The sequence below is a fragment of the Myotis brandtii genome, unplaced genomic scaffold, assembly GCF_000412655.1.
Source record: "Myotis brandtii unplaced genomic scaffold, ASM41265v1 scaffold112, whole genome shotgun sequence".
Classification (NCBI taxonomy): domain Eukaryota; kingdom Metazoa; phylum Chordata; class Mammalia; order Chiroptera; family Vespertilionidae; genus Myotis; species Myotis brandtii.
In genome coordinates, this window is record NW_005353838.1 from 9,575,679 (window position 1) to 9,599,352 (window position 23,674).

At 35.7% G+C, this 23,674-nt stretch overlaps 1 protein-coding gene across 1 annotated transcript in view; it reads left to right on the top strand.

The window, feature by feature from the left end:
* The window catches only part of AGPS (alkylglycerone phosphate synthase), a 123,780-nt gene that overhangs the window by 29,396 nt on the left and 70,710 nt on the right, over positions 1 to 23,674 (top strand). The window contains exons 3-9 of the mRNA XM_014546238.1: positions 2,772 to 2,862; positions 5,831 to 5,951; positions 6,050 to 6,124; positions 7,892 to 7,963; positions 11,026 to 11,105; positions 15,163 to 15,243; positions 21,442 to 21,567. Coding sequence (XP_014401724.1) covers positions 2,772 to 2,862; positions 5,831 to 5,951; positions 6,050 to 6,124; positions 7,892 to 7,963; positions 11,026 to 11,105; positions 15,163 to 15,243; positions 21,442 to 21,567 — 646 coding nt within the window. The remainder of the gene's footprint in view (positions 1 to 2,771; positions 2,863 to 5,830; positions 5,952 to 6,049; positions 6,125 to 7,891; positions 7,964 to 11,025; positions 11,106 to 15,162; positions 15,244 to 21,441; positions 21,568 to 23,674) is intronic.

A 23,674-nucleotide genomic window follows, 5' to 3' on the forward strand; every position in this document is an offset into this window, starting at 1 on the left:
GGGGGGAGCTCCCCAACCCCCTGATCGGCCCTGCTCTGTGCATGACAGGGGGGAGCTCCCCACCCCCCTGATGGGCCCTGCTCTGTGCGTGATGGGGGGAGCTCCCCAACCCCCTGATCAGCCCTGCTCTGTGTGTGACAGGGTACGGAGCCCCAACCCCCCTGATGGGCCCTGCTCTGTGCATGATAGGGGCCGGCTCTGTATGTGAGAGGGGTGGCACCACAACCCCCTGATCCGCCCTGCTCTGTGCGTGACGGGGTGGCGCTGCAACCTCCCCATCGACCCTGCCTTGAGTGTGACAGGGGACGGCGCCCCAACCCCCCAATCGGCCCTACCCTGAGCGTGACTGGGGGTGGCATCGCAACCTCCTGATCCACCCTGCTCTGTGCATGACAGGGGGCGGCGCCCCAACTCCCCAGTCGGCCCTGCTCTGAGCCCGACCAGGGGCTGCGGGGCAGGCCCAATCTGCCCTCTGCCACCCGGGAGCGGGCCTAAGCCAACACGTCGTTATCTCCCAAGGGGTCCCAGGCTGTGAGAGGGCACAAGTGGGGCTGAGGGATACCCCCCCCCTTCCAGTGCACAAATTTTTGTGCACAGGGCCTCTAGTAATCAATAAACAGTAATACAAGAATAAACTGTGTTTCATGTTCTCACAACTATAGACCTACTTTTGCCCCAACATGCATAGCAGTTTTATTTGGCTGTCCCATCATCAATTTTGGCAGGGGGTAGGGGGAAAATTAAAGAAGGTACAAGAACATTATAGTGAAAAAAATTACTGAATATAGCTACTGTGATTTTATAAATGTCATTCATAAAGAATTTTCATTTAATATCACTTGAAATGGTGGAAAGGGAAGACTCAGACTAGAGGCAGTATCATATAGTGGCTAAGAGCACAGACTGACTGAAGCCTTATTCATAATCTGATTCAAACCCTGGCTTTGTAACTTATTAGCTCTGGGACTTTGAGTAAATAAATTACTTACTTAATTCCTTAATTTATTTAAATTCTCTGTGCCTTAGCTTCATCATCTATAAAATGGGGATAATAGTACTAAACTCATAATCTATCCTGTATAATAAAGATGTAATATACAAATGGTCGTTACACCATGAAGCGTAACGACTGGACCATGGATCAGCAGGAGGGTGGGGCAGCAAGCTACAAACAGGTGGTGGAGAGCTACAGGAGGGGGCAGGGCAGCAAGCCAATGTGGGGGCGGGGAGGAGCTACAGGAGGGTGGGGGAGCGGGCAGAGAGCTACAGGAAGGCAGCTGTGAGCTACTGGCGCTCGGATTCATGCACAGGGCTACTAGTTTTATTATAAGAGCTTTAATAATAATTATCAACTAATAAAAATAATGACATCTTAAAATTGATAAATTATATTTTTGATAGATTAAAAATTTCCTTATTTAACCTTAATTGAAAGAAAGTAACATGAAATGATATGCATGGAGAGAGGTGATGGTGATTGAACAATCTATTTTTTATGCCACTTACATTCTCAGCATGATATTTCTATTCTGGTTTTCATGCTTCCCTGAATATTCCAAGGTCTAAACATTTCTAAAAATCAGCAAAAAGAAATTACTTCATAATTTAGAAGCCCCTGAAAGTTAACTCTTTTAGATTTGAATCTTTGAAATTAAGTTAATATACATAAAACACTTAGAACAATGCCTAGCACATGATATGTAATGTATTTACTTAATAAAAATGTAAAGTACTGTTTTCAAACATTTAAAATTATTTTGATCTTTTCAGAGATTGGATTATTAATGTTTGCATATCAGCCTTCATTATACTAATCTAGGGTAGGACAATAACTTTATTTCTAGCACTTATTGCTATTTAATATTTTGTTACCTCTGAGAAGTATTTCTAAAATTGAAAAGTTGAATCTCTAAACACTTGAGTTTTCTGCATCAACCTTCTCATAAAAAATTTATATTGATGTTTTATATAAACTATTTAAACAGGGATTGAGCTAAAAGATATAGGAAACAAAATCAGAGTAGCAAATTTTGTTTTTCTTTTCACATTATACCCACTCTGTAGTGCTCTTTTGTGTGTTTTAAATGTGTTATATCCTCTTCATGTAAAGTCTAAGAAGCTTACAAATCTATAGGTGTATTTTCTATCCCCTGTTCTTATTATAACTAGAGGCCTGTTGCACGAAGAGATTCGTGCAATAGGCCTTCCCTTCCCTTGGCTGCTGGCACCAGTTTTCCTCTAGCACCCGGGACCCAGGCCTTCGCTCTGGCTGGGCTCCGGCCAGAGCTCCCCCCACAGCCGTCAGGCCTCGCGGCTCCGCTGATCCCGGGGGCATGAGGCCTCGCGGCTTCAGTGCTCCCTCTCTCTCTCCTCTTCTGTGATTTCCCTGTACTTTTTCCAGGTGTGTGCTCACTTCAAATACTGTCCTCTGGTTCTTCAAGCCAGGAAGAATAGGTTTTCTGTATTTTTGTTTCTTTTTGTGGTACCAGCTGGGACTTCCCCTCAAGCTAAAGCCTGTTTAAAAAAATAAAAGGAAACTCATGTAGTGCTGTTTCCTTCTTCCAAACACACTCCCTTTTTGCTTGCTTTTGGTCTGTATATTCTGCCTTCAGATAGTTAGGTTGTATTTGTTTTGTTTTTGTCCAGAGTTTATAATTATATGTGAGAGGGTTGGTTTGATAGGCACTACTTGACCATTAATAAAGCAGAATCTAAGATTTAAATTTAAATGAGAATAACTTACTCTAATGTTTTATCTTTTTGTACCTTAGGTACCCACTTAGTGGCATGATATTACCAACTTTTAAAGAATGGATTGAAAATACCCTTGGAGTAAATGTGGAGCATAAAACTACCTCTAAAGTAAGCAAATAAGAATGATGACAGATATGCTTAACTCTGTGTGTACGTGTATGTTTAATTCCAAATTAATTAGATTTATCTTTGTAATTCGTTATAGTTTTAATGCATTTATGATGTTTTTTTGTTTGTTAAGTTTGCTAGTTTTTTTTTTTTTTTTTTTCCGATGCAAAAGCATAAGAGTCTTTATTCGAGCTAGCTCGGCTCCCCCACCTTGCCGACGCAGCGACAGGAAGCAGAGAGAGCAAGTTTGCTAGTTATAGTGATCTTTTTAGGGTGTAATTTCACTTTTTTGTAAGTGGGATTAGAAAACTCTACCCTGTATACATATCAAACTAATGACATTCTTAGTATTTATGCTGTTATGATTGTATTAGAGGCCTGATGCACGAAAATCGTGCAAGAGTAGGCCGGCCTTCCCCTGGCTGCCGGCACCAACTTCCCTCTGGAACCCAGGACCTGGGTTTCCCTCGCAGCCCCAGCTTCATTGGGAAGGTCGTCGGGAAGGACGCCCGGTCTAATTAGCATATTATGTTTGTAATATATAGGATAATTTATTTCTAGAGGCCCGTTGCAGGAAGGTTCCTGCAAGAATAGGGCTTCCTTGGGCCTATTCCTACAAGAACAGGGCTTCCTGAGGCCAGAGCCAAGAAGAGAAGGGAGTGAAGCTGGAGGCGGGCTTCGCTCCCTCCCTTCCCATCCACCTTGCTCCCTCCCTTCTCCTCCACTTTGCTCCCTCCCGTGTCCACTGCCTCAGCTCCGCTCCCGTCTCTGCTGCCTCCGATCCGTTCCCTTCTCTGCCGCTTGGCTCCCTTCTGCAGCCCTTGGCTTCCTTCTACACTGTCTTCAGTCTTCGCTGGGCGCCTGTGTATGCAAATTATCCGACATCTTTGTTGGGTTAATTTGCATACTCTTCTGATTGGCTGGTGGGTGTAGCAAAGGTACGGTCAATTAGCATCTTTGTCTTTTATTAGTGTAGATTATTTGCTCTGGCATGGTATTCTGCATGTCCCTTTAACTGGCTATAAGTTCCATAAGTGCAAGGGCTATGGTTAACACTTTGTTCTCCATTATATCCACCTCTACCATGTTAATAAAGAATGTAAATATTCAGTGAGTACTTATTTGATTTATTTAGAAATCCACTGATACATTTTATTCTTGTAATTAAACTAGGCTAACCAGCTAATTATTTCCCTTCCCAAACCAAATTGTTTTAACTTTTCTTAGAATATATCTTCTTTTATCTCCTTAATTCTCTCTCTCTTGACTATTTGTAATTACTTTTTTTACATTGATGCCATCTATATACCATATTCAGAAATTTCACCAGTTTTATTTACATGCATCTTTTTTCAGATTTCACCAGTTTTTTTATATGCACCTTTTTTTCATATTTTTGAGCCCTTTTCATTTTCAGTAACTTAACAAACTAGTGATCTGCATGTTTTGTTGGAGGTTTTTTTTATTTCCTTCCACTATAGGGTAGATTTCATGAGGCCAAAATTTTGTTCCTATTTAATTGACCACTATCTCCCCAGGGCCTAGAACAGAGCTTATATCATCTTACCTAATAATAGACAAACATGTAAATTAACCGTCCCTTCGCTACGCTCACCAGCCAATCAGGAGAGTGTGCAAATTAACGCAACAAAGATGGCGGTTAATTTGCATACGTAGGGGCAAAGCGGCGGAGCGAAGACTGAAGGCTCCGTCCGGAGCCGCGAAGACTGAAGGCTCCAGCCAGAGTGAAGGCCTGGGTCCCGGTGCCAGAGGAAAACCGGTGCCGGCAGCCAGGGGAAGGGGAATGTCTTCGTGCAATGGGCATCTAGTACACTCAGTAAATATTTATTATCTAAATATATAATTATCCCACAGGAAATTGGTTCCAGGACCCTTGTGGTTATCAAAATCTGTGGATGCTCAAGTCCCTTATAGAAAATGCTGTAATATTTTCTTATAATCTATTTTTGCATATAATCAACAGCAGGGTATGCCTACATATCACTTCATTCTTATGGATTCAGCTTGGCCCATGACAAATTCAAGTTTTGCCTTTTTGAACTATCAGGGATTTAAAAAAAAAATTTTTTTTGACCTACCATTGGTTGAATCTGTGGATGCGAAACCCACAGATACAGAGGGCCAACCGTGTAACTAAAAATTAAATATAGGTCCTTAAGATACTAAAAGGCTATCTAAATATCATATATTTTTCTTTACATATTTTTATATTTTCTTTTTTCCAAATTCTATATCATGGTTATTGTTATTCTTAACAGCTTTGATTTGGGGAGCCATTTATAGATCTCTTTCTATATGCTAGGTAATATTAGGTGCTTTTCACAAAAATTATCACATTTAACCTTCTGTCCTGTATAAATTTGGTGATGATGAAATCTCATTTAACAGACCCAGAAGCCAAAGCTCACAGAAGTTGGGTGACTTGCCCAGTGTCAGATAGCTTTAAAGTTGAAGATTAATTTTTCTAGTTATCTGTTAGTTGAAATTAAGTATCAAGTTTTAAAGCTGTCCTATAAAATGGGTTTATAACTTATATTGTGAGGTTTTTTGCTCTTCATTTTTAATTGTAGTATAGGAGATGATAAATTTTATCTATAGGTCAAGTTGCTTTCCCCTAGTCTTCTTATTTTAAAATTGAAGATTTGAGACTTTGCTATCTTCCTTGTTCTTGATTGTAATCTTTAGAAATAATAAAAAGGTGGGCTATAGAAGTAAAAGAGGAAACCTAAGGTTTCTATAAGTTATGTTATAGAATGTGATTAACCAGACCATTTCCAATTTGTAACTATCATAAAGTTGGTTTCCATACATATTATTTGGTATTTTCCTATACTTCTGTCTTAGTTTGGATTAAAAACATTTTACATTTTATAGTCACTCACCCTAACAGAGGCATTCAAAATTTATTTTATAGAAATAAACCAAAGAAACCTATTTTATTTTCTAGGCATCCTTAAGTCCTAGTGATACACCTCCTTCTATTGTAAATGAAGATTTTCTTCACGAGCTTAAAAAAACTAATATTTCATATTCACAAGAAGCAGATGATCGGGTATTTAGAGCTCATGGTAAGCAATTTTATATAAATGCTATTTCTTTTAAATTTTAAAAAAATTTCCTGTAACTTAAGATGTTTTTTCATTTTATTTTTTAAACCACAAAACAGGTCATTGTCTTCATGAGATATTTTTGCTCAGGGAAGGAATTTTTCATCGAATTCCTGATATAGTTTTATGGCCAAGTAAGTTCTTCTTTTCCTTGTCTTCTTAATTTAGTATTGTTAAATTTTAAGTAAACTTGGTATTGGAAATATATAATTTTTAACATATAAGTTGTGAAAAATAAGCTGGATTTTTAAAGTTTGCTAGAGGTCATAAAGTTCTTTCTTGATCTGATCATCCTGATTGATTTTGTTGTTGGTTATTAAGTCTTCATTTTTAAATTAATTACCATTAGGAGGTCAGTAGAAATAAATTTATTGGAAGGTCAATAGAACCATATATTTTTGTTTAATTTAAAAGCTTAATGAAGTTAGTGACAATAATGATATATTCAAACCATTAATTAAAATAATTAAACTCTTAATTAAAATAATTGATTACTACAAACTAATAATAATTTGTTGATATCAGCTTGTGAGCTAAAAAAAACATGGTGATCAGATGGTGAAGCAAATTGTTTAATAAACATATTGTCTTTGATATGAATAATTAAATTTTGAGAAATTAATTTCATTCAGTTTTTTGGCTTGATATAGATGGTAGATGAGCTTTCTGTTGTTATTTTGCTCTGCTGATGCACCATATTTATATATATGGTTTTTATACCCATCTCTTCTGTCAGAAAATTTAAAGCAGAACAGGTTTATTGTCCCTTACTGTCCATAATTGCCTTTTTTTAGAAAGTTCCACTGATCTTCTGGTCCATTTTTCTCTTTACACTCTATAAAAGAAGTATATAAAGTATTTTTTAATGGCTTATTCATGGACTCTCAGTTCTTAGATGTGATCCTTCTACTTTGCAGGGAGTATCTAAGAGAAAAGTCATACTTTAATTTGGGGATAGAAGGGAGGTGTCATACATACCAGGAATGTCCAAGATTATATGTAGCTGAGATGAAATTACTTTCCTATACTTGTGATGTATATTTTTCTGTGTATTTGGGAATAGTATGGAACAAGTCTTTGGTCTCTGTTAGTTTAGAAATTTAGCAGCTCCTGAAAAGAATATGTAAAATTTAGTGGGTGAAAGTATGATGAGAAACATGATATTTACATAGTTTTAAGTGTCCCACCACATGATACATATTAATTATAAAAATTTTAGAGTGGAGAAACCTAGCAGGTACTATATAACCAAATGGTGAAAGTTAGCATTACCAGAAATGCTACTTCTCTACATTATGCACCTTCAGACATAATATGCTGAGAAAGGCACATCACTACTGTGGAATTCCTGCCCAAATGCATAATCTGAATTTAATCATGAGAGAACATCATACAAACCCAAATTGAGGGATACTCTATGAAATAACTGACCGGTCCCCTTCAAAAGAGTCAAGATCATAATAGTCGAAGATAGACTGAAGTACTGTCTCAGATTAAAGAAGTTTACGGGACATGACAACTAAATGCACCGTGTGATCTTGGTCTAGACAAGAGAACATTAGAGGAATAGTTGGCCAAATTTGAATAAACTCTGTAGATTAGTTAATAGTATTGTATCAGTATCCATGGCTTGGATGTGATAATTGAACTATAGTTATGTAAGATGTAAGTATTTGCAGCTGCTGGGTGAAGGAAATTTTTTGTACCATTTTTGCAACTATTTTGTAAGTATGAAATTATTTCAAACTGGAAAGTTAAAAAGATAAATAATGAACAGTTTGTTTTAGTATAGCTATTTCATATGTTAATGAGAAAAGGTTACTTGATAGCCCCATATTTTGCAAGATTACCCAGAATTTATTTATGTTTCTGTGATTAATTTATTTTCCTTTTTTCAACAGCATGTCATGATGATGTAGTTAAGATTGTGAATCTAGCGTGCAAATATAACCTTTGTATCATACCATTTGGTGGTAGGTATTGTGTCTTTTGAATTTTAATATGATACAAATTTGTTCTTTCAAATGTAAAATATTTGTATTTTAAATATTTGTGCCATCCACGGAAAACAAATATCTTCGTAATTATAATAAGATTATTCTGAAAACTTGTTAAGCTCCTCATTTCTCTTTTAAGTAGAACTACCTAAGAAGTGATACATCCTTAGTCCATGGCTTCTTTTCCAAATGTATCCTGTTGAAGCTGTGATTTTAGTGCCTTCTAGGTATACCAGTTAATAATACGGATTTTGTCATCAAAGAAAACATAATTTCAAGAGAAACATCAAAAGTGCATTATTCAAAGTAATGTCCATCGTTAGCTACACATTTCCCCCATCTTTCAGGTAATTTGTGGATACCATCCCAATAGAACTTTTCTTGTTTTGAGGCAAACCATTCAGAGACCCAATTTTCCACTTCTTATGTTTTGAAGTGCTGCTCAGAAAGTGCATGTGCCATCTATTGGAACAAGTGGTAATCTGAAGGAGCAAAGTCTGGTGAATACAGTGGGCGGGTTAATACTTCCCAGGCAAGATCTTTTAACATGTCTTTAACTGGTTTTGAAGTGTGTGATGTGGCATTATCATGAAGCACAATTACTTTGCCATGTCTTCTGAAACATTCTGGTCATTTCACGACCAAAGCGTGGTTCAATTGATTATTTGTTGTTGGTAGTGATCAATATTAACAGTTTCACCTGGCTTTAGAAGCTCATAATACAGCACACCTTCCTGATCCCACCAAACTCTGTGCATTGTCTTCTTTCCGAAGTGATTTGGCCTTGCAGTCCATGTTGATGGTTGACCTGGATCAACCCATGATTTTGTGGGTTTGGGATTCTCAAAATAAATCCACTTTTCATCGCCAGTCACAATTCGATGCAAAAAAGTCTTTCTTTTGTGCTGTTGAAACATTTTACTGATGACTTTCGGTTTCCCATTTGTCTTTCGTTCAGTTGATGTGGCATTTTCCATTTGTCTTTTGTTCAGTTGATGTGGCACCCATTTTCCTTCCTTTAAAATCTTTCCCATTGCTTGTATATGATCAGAAATTGTTTGCTGAGCAACGTTTAATCTTTCTGCAAGTTGTTTTTGAGTTTGACACACATCTTCATCCAATAATGCTTGTAATTTTTGGTCTTCAAACTTTTTCACTTGACTTGGACGTTCTTTGCCTTTCACATTGAAATCATCACTTTTAAAGCGTTTAGACCAGTGTTCACAAGTATCTTGAGATGGAGCATGTTCACCATAAGCTTCCCGAAGTATTCAGCAGCACTTTTCTTCAAAATAAAGTAATGAATTAAAAATTGCTGCAAATGCTCTTTTTTTTGGAATGAAATTCGACATTTTTAAGCGTAAAAATATCTATGATGTTAACACCTTCAGAAAATTTGACATTTGAAGCTTGCTGTCAATACAACAAAATAGCATGCATATCAAATCGCATATATATTAACATATGTGTAACTCCATCTATTAAAAAAAATCTTCATTATTAACCGCTACACCTAGTAAGTAAGAATATGTTTCTGCTTTAGTGTTTGCGTTCTAACCTTTATCCTTAGGGAGAGAATATTTTTCAAAGGTTAAATATACCCAACGTAAACCTTTGAAAAGGAATATAATGCAGCATAAAAGATCAACAGTGACACTGATGACCAAATCAGTAACTTTTAATAATGAGAATTAATACTGTTTTACACCTTAAGACAAATTTGATCTTTCTTGATCTTTTGTTAACCACATTATTTTAATAACTTTCACAAGCCAAAGGAAATTGCCTTTACTGACTGAATTGGCTATGATGGAATGGTAATGAGATCCCCCAAAATTAGAAGCTTCATATTCTTCAGCTGATACTTCTGGTTGAATTAATAAAACAATGAATGCAACTTTTTCTAATCAAAGGCACTACAGTGCTACTTTTATTTATTTTCTTTTTTTGTTAAACCTCACCTGAGGATATTTTTTCATTGCTTTTAGGTAAAAGTGTAAGGGAAGGAGGGAGGGAGGGAAAGAGAGAGATAAATATGGATATGTGAGAGACACAGATTGGTTGCCTCCCACACACATTCTGACCAGGCCAGAGACCAAATCTGTAATCCAGGTGCATACCCTTGACTGGGAATCTAACCCATGACCCCGAGACACACCGGTCAGGGCTACAGTGCTACTTTAAATGCAATATTTTTCTAATTTTAAATGACAAGCAAAATAGTGGTTATTGAGCACAGGCATATTTTTAACAGACAATTCATGGTCTCACCTTGTAAAATTAAGCTGAATCTCATGAATCAACACCCTCTGTAGTTCTTACCTTGTATCAAAGTGACTTCCACACATTTTCTGTACAAAACACTTGGAAGTACCAATTAAGAATTTATTCTGATATATGTTGATATAGATGTGGTTAAGAATTAACAACGGTATATTCTATATTGGTTTCAAGAAATTATTTTTTCTTTGACAGCAAATGTTAATGGAAAATAGAAGTACATTGTTCAGTTCTATGTATTATTTATTTTATATTAAAATCACTTTTCACCAAAGAACATACAGATTTGTTTTTGAATATCATATAGACAATTATAACTTGTTTTTATTCTAATTTATTAAAGCCATTTTTATATGAGGATATAAGATATTATATTAAGTGATAAATGAATCTCATAATTATGGCAGAAAGGAGGTAATGGTGTCTCTAGTTTTATAGAATAGGTATTTTTCTATTTTATTTTAAGCTATCTTTCCACAGTAATCATTAGCTTAGAACTTTTCTAATCATGTTTTTGGAGTTTCACAAATTGCTATAGGCTTCACTTGAGTGTGCCCAGGGGATAAAGCCACATTGCTTTCAGCCCCATAATAGTTCTTCATTTTGGCACACAGCATAAAATAAAGGTGATTTTGCTTTTAGTGTGTTAGCATTTACAAACTACATTTTGCAAAGTAGATGTAGGTATTTCCATAGCAGGCCTATTTGTATTAGGGATTAGCCCTATGTATATAAGTTGTTGTTTTCTATTTTGGCAGGAGGAACAAGTGTCTCATATGGCCTGAAGTGTCCTGCAGATGAGACAAGAACAATTATTTCTTTGGACACTTCACAGATGGTATATGATTATTAAGATGTATTTGAAAATAGTGTTTGGTTTAAAAAATGTATTTATGGCTCAGTCTTAGTTGTCGTCATTAAAGGGTATATTGTCCATTTTGTTTTAAATTAATTTTATGGTTATATTTTACCCTTGTGTTTAGGTTTTCAAAAGCTAAGCCCACTCTTACTCTAAGGCACATATCTTGATGGTTTCTACCAAATTGGCGGGTGAAATTGATGTTTGGAAAGCATGGATTGGAATATTGATGCAATACATTAACTAATTTGTTAAAAAAACAAATTTTAGTTAACTAAAACAATATTAGTTAAGGTTAATTTGAATCACCAAAACTTGTCCTCCAAATTTTTACTAACACTGTTGTATTTTTTCTTTTGGAAAAATAGAGGAGCTAAGTACTTTTAATGATAGGATAATTTTTTGCAGTTTTGGCCATTGTGGTCCAAGGGTTGGATATTGTGGCATGTTAAACTTTTTTAAAAATATATTTTTATTCATTTCAGAGAGGAAGGGAGAAGGATAGATGGAAATATCAATGATGAGAGAAAATCATTGATTGGCCGCTTCCTGCACTCCCCCTGACCAGGAATTGAACCGTTACCTCCTGGTTCATAGGTCGATGCTCAACCACTGAGTTATATACCAGTTGGGTTAAACTTTTAATTTGGATATGAACTTTATCTTTGTATTGTCAACGATATTCCTGGTTACATATTCCTCATTATAATAAAAAAAATATATTTTAAATCTTCACCCGAGGATTTTTCCCCATTGATTCTGGAGAGAGTAGAAGAAGAAGAAGAAGAGAGAAACATCAGTGTGAGAAACATCAATCGGTTGCCTCCTGTATCCACTCCAACTGGGGATTGAATCCGCAACCTGGTTATGTGCTTTGAACCCATGACCCTTTGGTGCACAGGATAATGCTCTAACCACGTGAGCCACACGGGCCATTGTAAAAAGAATTTTTTTTCTAACTGTTTAATTTGAAATTCTCTTAAATACCATTATTGGTTTTATCTTTCTTTTTTTCTCTACTATTTTAAAGCTCCACCCCAACTGGGGATTGAATCCGCAACCTGATTATGTGCTTTGAACCCATGACCCTTTGGTGCACAGGATAATGCTCTAACCACGTGAGCCACACGGGCCATTGTAAAAAGAATATTTTTTCTAACTGTTTAATTTGAAATTCTCTTAAATACCATTATTGGTTTTATCTTTCTTTTTTTCTCTACTATTTTAAAGCAGATTCTGGTATTTTGCTACTTTACACCTAAATATTTATGTGCATCTCTTTAATTACCCAATCAACATTTAGGTTTCTAGTTGTCGCAAAATTTATGTTCATTTGTTCAAATAGGTATTCATACAAGGCCCACATTAACTTTTGGTTGTTTCCTTAAGTCTCATTGTAATTGAAGCCTTGTTCTTCCTTTTTGAATGCTGCTGACTTAGAGAAACTAGGTTATTTGTAATATAGACCATGTCATATTTTGAATTTGCCTGTTGCTTCTTCTTGGTGTCATTTAACTCTTCCTCTAGGTTCTGTATGTCCTCTAAACATGAAGTTAAATATAAAATCTAGTTAGCTTTAGGCCTAGCTTTTAATATATTTTTTAAGCAAGAATATGTCAAAGATGATGATGTGCTTTTCTGTGTCATGTCACATAGGGAGGTACATAATAGTTGTCCACTTTTAGTGTTGCTAAAATTGATTAGCAAGTTCAGATAGTGACAGCCTGATTATGCTACAAAATTACCCATCAACCTTTGTCCTCATCCCAGAGTTTAAGAAAAGGGAGTTTCCTGCGGAGATAGCTTAAAAGTAACTTATTCTGAAATAGACTTTGGAATGTGTTTGAATTTCTGGCTCTTTATTTTACTATGTATAGATTTAACTCTAAATCTGTTACTAAGTTTTTAAAATTGAGACAGTAATACTGTGGAAGGTTATTGTGAAGATTAAATGAGGTAATATATGTAAAAGTCTTTATATTGAGTAGATGCTTAAAATTCGGTGGCAGAATTTTAAATGTTAGGTTTCTAACCATTTATTTTGTAGAAAAACCTTATATACTCACTGCCTTTAACAATGGAATCTCTCCAATATTATAATGGATGCGTGGTCCTTATAATTGTGTTTTGCATTGAAGTATATAAGCTGTATCTGTGCATGATTTGCACAGTGTACTTCTGATGCAGTATGTACAAAATATGATGAAAATTAGTTGTACCAATTTTCTACTTAAATATATATTATAATACTAAGACCTATTGGCCTTGAAAGTTTTAGTTTTATTGTTGACTTGTATGGCATAGTATATAGTGGATGTAATAAGGTAGCCAATATATTATCTTTAGGTTTTGCTATTAGTGTCCATAGGTGATTTCTAAATTTATCTTCATTAGTTTGTTTTTTATTTTACTAAAAATATCTTTGGACTCCTGGTAAATATAAGGGATATAATTAATACAAGTATATAATTGCTTCAAGAATCAGTCTACTGGGGGAGAAGATGTATATAAATTACTATAATACCAGAGGCCCAGAGCATGAAATTCGTGCATGGGTAGGGTTCCTATGCCTGGCCAGCGATCAGGGCTGATCCGGGCCTTCAGCTGCCCGCTGGGGCCTTCCTTCCAGCTGTCAGCTGGGACCTCCCTTCCCCTGCTACTGGCTGGGGCCTTCCTTTGTTCCACGCCACCCCCTGGTGGTCAGTGCACATCATAGCGAGCGATTAAACTCCTGGTCGAACTCCTGAAGGGACACTGCATGTTAGCCTTTTATATATATAGATCAGGTTCCATCAGATTACTAAATTTTGTCTTTTAACTTTACAGTTGAATAACTTTTGTTTAGCTGTCATGGGGCCAAAAGCTTGATTTTGCCATAGTTATATTGGTTCCAAATGATTACTAAATTTTGCCTTTTAACTTTACAGTTGAATAACTTTTGTTTAGCTGCCATGGGGCCAAAAGCTTGATTTTGCCATAGTTATATTGAAATCACTGTTTTCTTATTTTGAGAGTATAATTATGACAGTTTTATATAACATAAAAGTACATTCATATATATCATCTTAGTTAATATTTATCATAACCCTGTGAATTAAGTAGTGCAGCTATTTGTATGTGTTCAAATTTGGAATATAGGCAGCCTGAGACTGTTATTTTCGTATTATCGATTGTGTTCTTTCCTGTTTATTATTTACTGGACTTATGTGCATTAGTTATTGCCATGAAATTGAACATATCAGAGTGCAAAGAAAGCTTCTCTGGGATCCAGAAGAAGATTCTGTATGTTACCTGATTGCTCAACCAAACAGAAGGGGAACAGAATCTGCTCTAAATAGTAGAAAGTAATTCATCAAGATTCATATATATAAGAATTAGGTCAAATAAGAATGTTAAAAACACTTATTTGACAGGCATACATTTACTAAGTTGAGCCAGATGATAGTTTCTTCTTTTCAGCAGAAGGCAGGGATGTGCTTTGTTTTTTAGCTGGGGTCTGTGGTGCTGCTTTGGTCTATGACATCTGTAGGGGTGTCATTTACAGTATGCAAATGTCTTTGCAGGTATCTTTTTCTAATCTCAGGTGGACATCTTCTGATATTCTTAGATATGATTGCTAACTGTTAACAATAGTATTGATAGTATTGCAAAATGACAGAAACTGTGTATACTAACCTTTTTATGTGTAGTATCTCATTTAATTTTTACAGCAACCCTGTGATTAGGTATTGCTATCCACACTTTACAAATAAGGAAACACTTAGCTTAGACAGTTAAATAATTTGCTCATGATAATAGGTATAGTTTAATTTAAATTCATATCTGAATGAAGACAGAGTCTGTGTTTTAAACCACCTCTTGTTAATATACTGCCTATGTTATATCTGTCATATATATTCAGGGATAAATGGAGCTTTCTGGTGTGAGTAACCCTACCTGCCTAATTACTCTCTTATCACTTGCTGCTTTCAGTTAGGAAGTTCTGTTTCCTGTCAATAGTTCATGGAGATGAGACCTTTTTATTCCTTTGCAACAGAATCGAATACTCTGGGTTGATGAGAACAATCTGACAGCTCATGTAGAGGCTGGCATAACAGGACAAGAGTTGGAAAGACAGGTATGTTATTTCTTTAGTTAAAATTTTCAAAACTGTCATGTGTCCCCTCTATGAATGAAGTACCTTTCACAATACATTCACTGAACAAGTTTGTTCAGTTTCTGTTGTGGGTCATGCATTGAGCTAGACACAGTAATGAATGACACCATCCCCTACACTTGGATAGCTTATGTTATATTACGACTGGAAGGTCATTAGACAATTATGATTCAGAGTGAGAATATCTAGGTGAAAGCTAAATGTGGGGTATTGTGACTCATCAAATGGGTTAGGAGGAAAGGAGTTGGACAAAAAAAATGTATCATAGAAAATGCAGCATTTAAAATGAGACTTCAGGATGAGTGAGAATTAACCAGAAAGTAAATGGGGTTAGGGAGAACAATCCAGTTAGGAAGCAGCATGTACAGAGGCTTTATAGGCAGCTGTTGCTTTTGGGGGCCTGCAGGTAGCTGAGTATGGCTGAGATCTAGTGTGTGTATATGAGATAGCACACATGCTTGGTGAATGTATATCGAGTGGGTGAACATGTAGTAATGGTAAAGGATGAAGGTAGGAAAACATGAAGAGGTGAGATTATAAAGGGCCGTATAAAGCCCCTTTTAGAAGTTTGAACATAATCTTTGTAATTAGATACTTCTGGCTACTGTGTGGAGCATGTAAGGGAAGGTTCAGAGGATGCTGCAATAATTCAGGCAATTGCTGATAGTGACCTGAAAGATGGATGGAGCATGTAAGGGAAGGTTCAGAGGAATTATTGCCTGCAATAATTCAGGCAATTGCTGATAGTGACCTGAAATAAAGTAGTAAGAATGGAGTAAAAAGGAATAAATTGGACATAGCATTTTTGGAAGTTGGTGGTAAATTGTATCAGCTGGGTAGATGTTGATATTTGCTACTTACTGAACTTCTCAATGTATTATTTTATTGAAAACTGCTCATCTCATGTAGTTAGTGAAACTCTTGGGGTCCTTATGTACTTTTGGGGGGATCCTAATTAATTTTTTTAAAACTTTAGGTTCCCTTTATGGTTTCTAAGCAGGCAATTATTAAAATGTATTGGTTCCTTCAACCTCCTCAAACATGGGTAAGATGTAACTCAGCTTTTATAAACAAAAATTAGAATGTCCAGTTTGTTGATGTTCTTACCACTTTGTTCCACTTGGGTTACAGAGACCCCCTCCTCTTTTTACAAGGACTTTGAGGGATATGTGACATACTTATTGATCTTATTTTTTTTTGTCTTTTTCCTTCTTTCTTATAAAGAGTTGAATGAAATTGGTATGCCAGCGAACAATTCTATATGAAAGACTTTGAAAAAAATTATTAAACTCTTTACTGTCTTTATTTTTAATTTAATGCAGTAAGAACAGAGAACTGGAACATATTTGTTGAGACATGTTAAAGATCTTCAATAAGTCAAGGTTTTATATAAGTTAGCATAATTAGATTTGCTAATTATTATAGTTTCAGTGGGCAGAATAATAGTACTTAATGAAAAAAAAAAACAACCTATAAAAAGTTCCGTATTAGTCTTCCATTATGCCTAAATGAGGCATTATCAACAAAGCAATTTTTTAAAAATAAAGGATGGCCTTTCATATCTCCAATTTTATATTTTTATTGTGGTATTTGATGTAGTATTTTAACCTTTCCAAGTTTTCTTAAAAGGTTAGATTTAAAATTCAAGGAACATATTTCTTTGAGATTTAAATGAAATTTTCTTAGAGTAAGAACTTCTTATATTTTACTTACTACTTCATTTCTCTAAATAAAACTTTCTTTTTTGCTTCTAGTAGAGTATAATATAGTTTCTACATCTGTTTTGATCCCAATTCAAGTGCTTCCTTGTTAAACTCTGTGTCCTTCAGTTTCTATTTCAGTTGAGGTAACCAGCTAAAAACATCCTGCTTTTTCCTTTTAGAAGTTTTAAAATTACAGATATATTGTAGTTGTGTAGCACAGATTTTAATCTTTTTAATTTTTAAATTACATTGATGTTAAAATATTTAAAATTTAAAGCGGTCACTAACATGTCAATTATGAATTTTGGGAATTTGTTTTTAGGCTTATTAAATCTTTGACTACTTCATTTTATTAGTTAATAGCCTGGGGATGTGTGACTTATATTTTTCCTGCCTACAGACTCATTTCTCTATGCTTCAATTTCTTTCTTCATCTATAAAATGAATATAATAATTCCTCTACATAAGGTTTTCATTAGGATGAAATACATTAATAATGTAAAGTACTTAGAACTTGTATCATTGCACTAATTTTTATTGAGCACTGTTTTATTCAAATACAGCTGACATTAAGTATTCCTTCTACATGCCAAAGACTCCCACATTTTTATCATCACCTCACACTTCTTTCATGAACTCCAGACTTGTATATCCAGTTGCTTAGTTGATGTACATCATTGCACTAATTTTTATTGAGCACTGTCTGTTTTATTCAAATACAGCTGACTTTAAGTATTCCTTCTACATGCCAAAGACTCCCAAATTTATATCATCACCTCACACTTCTTTCAAGAACTCCAGACTTGTATATCCAGTTGCTTAGTTGATGTCTCTATTTGCATATTTAATACACATTTTAGACAAAATGTCTTAAACCAGTGGTCAGCAAACTGCAGCTCGCGAGCCACATGCGGCTCTTTGGCCCCTTGAGTGTGGCTCTTCCACAAAATACCGACTTCTGACATTTTAAAAATTGAATTTCTGTTTTTCTCCACGGTTGGCTTTTTCTGTAGCCTTCTCATTCTCAGTTGATGGAATTCAGTACTTTGGGAAGCTTGGGCTTAAATCCTTGGAATCATTTATTTTTATTTAGTTGTTTTATAATGGTTTTATTGAGATATAATTGCCATGCAATAAACTGCACTCATTTAATATCTACAACTTGAGAGATTTGCGGTTAAGATGGTGGCGTAGGTAAATGTGGTACTCAAACTCTCCCACAACCACATCAAAATGACAACTAAACTGGAGAACAACCATCATTCAAAACCATCTAAAATCTAGCTGAATGGAGGTCCTACAACTAAGGATTTAAAGAAGAAACTACATGGAGACTGATAGGAAGGATGGAGACATGGAAAGGCTGGTCCCACACCCACAAATGGTGGTTTAAAATTGGGAAGGATATCTTGGTTGTGGAGGGACCCTCTGAAGAGCAAGGGGCCCCAGCCCACACCAGGCCTCCCAGCCCAGGGTTCCAGAGCTAGGAAAAGAAGTTCCCATAACTTCTGGCTGTAAAAACCAATGGGGATTGTGGTTGAGTGAAACAGGGCTCCTGGTATCCTAGGCAATTTTACGCATAAACTTTCTCATACTCAATCTGAGCTCCAGCACTGGAGCAGCAGCTTGAAAGGAACCAGGGACATATGGGGAGGAACTGAATTGTCTGGCATCAGGGAAAGAGCTGGGGTGGGGCACAATTATGCCAGGCAAAAGTACTGGCAGAGGCCATTTTTCCTTTTCTGAGACAACCCCCTCAGAGTCAGCAGGCAGGCACTATATCTGAGTCCCCATCAGCCTGGCTTACACTGTTCATCCTACCCTGGTGATTTCCTAAGATTCTGTCCACCCAACTTGTGGGCCAACCCATGCTGTTTCCAGTGGCCTGTCTTGGCTCATGCTTCAGACTTTCCTAAAATCTCTGAAACAAGCATCATCTGGTCTCTGTGTACTCTAACTCTTGCTAAGTGGCCTCAGACCTCGCACTAGTGGCAGCTAGCCTTGGTTCACAGCTTGGTCTCTCCTGGGCACCTCTAAGCCCAGAACAAGTAGCAGCCATCTGCAGATCACTCTGTAGCTCATGCCAGTAGCCCCAGGCAGGGCACAGACCAAGGCTGACCTTGCACACACTCGATAGACAGTTTCAGATCACCCCAGATTACAATCCTACTGCCTCTACGAGTGACACACTCAATGGGTGGACTCAGTGAGCACCAAAGCCCTCTGAAGCAAGTCCTGCTCCATAGGGTTGGTTCCTGCACAGCAGTTCCTCCGCTATAGTAGTAGCCGGTCCTTGCAGCTGATCAGCCTGGGGGTCAATCTCTTCCAGTGACATTAACAGCAATCAAGGCTCAACAACAACAGGAGAATGCACACAGTCCACCTCGAGGTGCACCTTGAGCGCTCAGCTTGGATGAATGGGGAGGCTGTGCTACTGGGCCCTTCAGGACATCTACTTTACCAAGTCTGGGAGACATAGCAGCTCTACCTAATACATAAAAACAAACATAGTGAAGCAGCCAAAATGTGAAGATAAACAGGTCCCAAATGAAAGCAAAGGAGAAATATCCAGAAAAAGAACTAAATAAAATGAAAGCTAGCAAACTACCAGATACAAAGTTCAAAACAATGGTTATAAGATGCACAAGAAACTTAATGAGAACTTCAACAACATAAAAAAAGGACATAGCAACCATAAAAAAGAACCAGTCAGAGATGAAGGTTACACTAACTGAAATAAAGAATACTTTACAGGGAAGCAATTGTAGAGTAGATGAAACCAAGAATCAAATCAGCAATTTGGAATATAAGGAAGCAAAAAACCCCCAATCAGAACAGAAAAAAAAGAAGAATAATAAAAAAACAATGAAGATAGTGTAAGGAGCCTCTGGGAAAACGTCAAGTATATCAACTTTCACATCATGAGGGTGCCGGAAGGAGAACACAGAAAACAAGAAATTGAAAACCTATTTAAAAAATAATGACAGAAGACTTCCCTTACCTGGTGAAGGAAATAGATATACAAGTCCTGGAAGCACATAGAGTCCCAAACTCTGTATGCACTTATAGAAATAACTTAAATGTGTATTTAATTATTTGCTTCTGTATAGGTAATGTGGAGATTTTGTCTTGAGAATATATGAAAACTCCCTGTTCAGTACCTAGCACATCTAGGCTTCCATGAAAATCTTTTCTTTTCCTTCTCCTAATTTCAGAAAATTTGAGAAGCAGTAGTCTTTTGAAAAGAAACAATATGAATATAGATTGTTTGGAAGTTATGAAAGAAATATAACAGTTTGATAATCTTCATTTTAACCTGTTCAGTCATGTATTTAAGCTATCCTCTTGTGGATGGTTATTAACCTCTTAAAATTAAATAAATATATTAAATATTTAGTGAAAAAATCCTATTATGTAACAACTGATATATTTTTAAACCTTGTTTTTCTAGCAACAAAACTAGAAAAGGTAAATAATTTGCATTGCTTGTGTGGGAAAGCTAACAAATTATATTTAACCTAATTGGCTCTCATATTTTGGATTATAGCTTTCATACCATACTTAAATATGTGGATACAAACATAGCTGACATATTCTACATCTATGCATGGCTTACTTGAAAAATGGAAGCAGTTGCTTAACTGGATGACTATCAAATGGTCAACACAGATTGATGGGCTTGAGTGCAGTAGACAGTGGGTATGCAGATGGTGGTGTCTGTACTGTTTGACATGAGATGGCAGAGTCTTTAAAAATGATTTCAGTGGAATGGCTTTGGTGTTGCAGTAAAGGGCATCCATTCAACCTCAGGTGCTGTGCAGCTGGTAAAGCCAAGCTAATATAGAAAAATGAGAAACAAGTGACTATTTAATGTACAGGAATGCACGATCTGCATTACAAATAAATGACAGTATTACATGCAGGAAACCTGGCCAGATGGCTGTACATTAAAACACACGACTCCTAGAGAGAATTAAGTACAGGCAATTTGCTTGGGTTTTCTGCAGGCCTGCTGCATATTATATTAGGGTAGGGAGAACAAGAGATTAAGTGCTTTATTTATTGAAAGTGTTTAGGTGAAGTTGGCAGTTGTTTAAGCATAATCTGATCTCCATAAGTATTTACATGGTCTCTTTGTGGAAAAAAATAGTAGGGTGGGTAGTTGGCTTTAAAATAGAAGGATATAAGGAATAAGATTGTCTTGTGAACTTGTGAAAAATACAACTGTCTTTTTGGACCATATCTTAGTTTTGTAAAGTTTTCCTTGACGCAAAAGCTTAAACATTTTTGTGGGGGACAAGTATGATGAAACAAGTATTTCTTTTTCTATATAGGTTTTAATGAGTACAAATTCCAGTGACATATGGGGATTTAAAAGTGGGAAGAGTTAATATGTTGAGTGCTTTGTGAAATGGGACCATTTTCACTAGTAAAACATTACATATTTGTTTTTCAGCTTAAAGAAAGTGGTTATTGTACAGGTCATGAACCAGATTCCCTGGAATTTAGCACTGTGGGAGGATGGGTATCTACTCGGGCATCAGGCATGAAGAAGAATGTCTATGGCAATATTGAAGACCTGGTAAATTTTTTTCTAGTTATTTTATAATCATTGATTAATATATAGAGATTATAAAGTGATGTAAGCCTTTAAAATTTAGTTGGATGGTAGAGTCCCCTCAGAAATATACTTATTTTGATTATGGTAACACTGATTGTGCAGTGGTCATTACTTAAGGCTGCTCCTTTTCAAGTGATTGATATTTAAGCTTGGTAAATGTTTCATAGTATCTGATATAAAACATATAAATATTATTTGATAATCCTCATGGAGCTTCAGTGTTCAACTCTACCAAGATTTTAGTCAGTTTATTTAGATGATCTCATCATTGTTACTCTTGCCTTAGGAGATTTTTATATTTTTCTGAAAAATAATTTTTCTATATAGAGTTAAAGAGCCTGAATGAAAATGTTCTAGTGAGTGGCCATATAACCTCTAATGTTTTGTGTGCACACACCATTTTGTTTTACTGATCTGGTGTCAGTGCTCTAACAGTTATTATTATTTTTAAATATATTTGTATTGATTTCAGACAGAAGGGAGAGGGAGAGAGAGATAGAAACATCTATGAGAGAGGATCATTGAATGGCTGCCTCCTGCATACCCCCTACTGGGGATCGAGCCTGCATCCCGGTTATGTGCCCTTGACCCGAATCAAAACCGGGACCCTTCAGTCTGCAGACCAATGCTCTACCCGCTGAGCCAAACCAGCCAGGGCTGACAATTATTTTGATAGTGTAACAACTATGGGCATCCTGGTTAGGAATTAGGTATCGTTTGTTCCATTTGTACTTTTGGTAGTTTACCTGATAGTTGTATGACCTTGTGCAAATTGGTTCACCTTTCTAGACAAGTTTCCTCCTCTGTAAAATGGAACAAACAAATGTTAATTGCTGTATAGAGTTATAAGAAGTAAAGGACATAAAATGAAAATTCTTAGTTCCTGGTATACAGTAGGTGCTTCAAAAATGTTAGTTTCCTTATCAGCAATATTTTGATAACAATTTTAAATGACTTTATGAGACTATTAAAGTTAGGGTAGGGAGAACAAGAGATTAAGTGCTTTATTTATTTAAGTGCTTAATAATGTTCCTAACATTATTCTTAGAGTTACTTAGCTTTGCTTTTCAAATCTAAAGTTTCAACATTTTTATCAATATCTTCATTACTGGAAATATCAAATTTTTAATGAATTTTGGTTCTTTATAGTTACATCAGAAATTTAAGACTTTGTCTGTATTATGAATACTTTTTAAATGTTTACATTATCCTGTTTATATATATTTTTACTGACTTTTAGAAATCAAATTTTCATTTTGCAATGAAAATAAATTCAGTTTCAGAGAGAGAATTTGACCCTTTTGCTATTGTATTATTAAGAGCTTTATCAGAGTTAAGCAAATATTTGACAGATTGCTATATTTAGTACTACTAAAGCATGCAATTTATTTTCATCCTTTTTAGAGAAATTTAAGGGCCATAAATTATAAGCATACATCGTAATGTACTTATTTGCATTAGTAATTACTTAGCATATTTTACTTTTAACATAAAATTTTTTATAATATACAATTTCCACTGAAACTGTCTTAATTTCCATTAATTGCTTTTATGAAAACTGCTGAAGTTAATATATTCCTTTATGTGGTTAGAGTAGAATTCATGAAAAACATTAAATTTCTTGTGTTAAAAATATTTCTGTAATCAATATTGTTGCATAATTCTTTCAAGTACAATAAATAATGATACTAATACCTCTTTAGTTGTTTGAAAAGAGCTGAAGATGGTTAGTATAAATTTTTAACATTATAACCTGAAAATTGAGATGTCTTGGTGCTTTCTGTATGTTATGGGATAAACTTTCCATCTTACATTCTGGTCGCTACTTGTTTTTAAGGTCATTTTAAGGAAATCTAATTATAGTCCAACTCAAATATTTTTAATTTAATGATTATCTCTTCATAAATGATTTCCTGATCATTTGATTAAATGATTATGATTTTTATGGTTTGCTATAAAGTTGAAGCTTTTGGCCATCAGCAATAATCCATTGCTTCTGTGAAAGATTCCTTGGTATACTATTCACTTATGAAACACAGATGGAAAGTCAGATATGCTATTATATTAA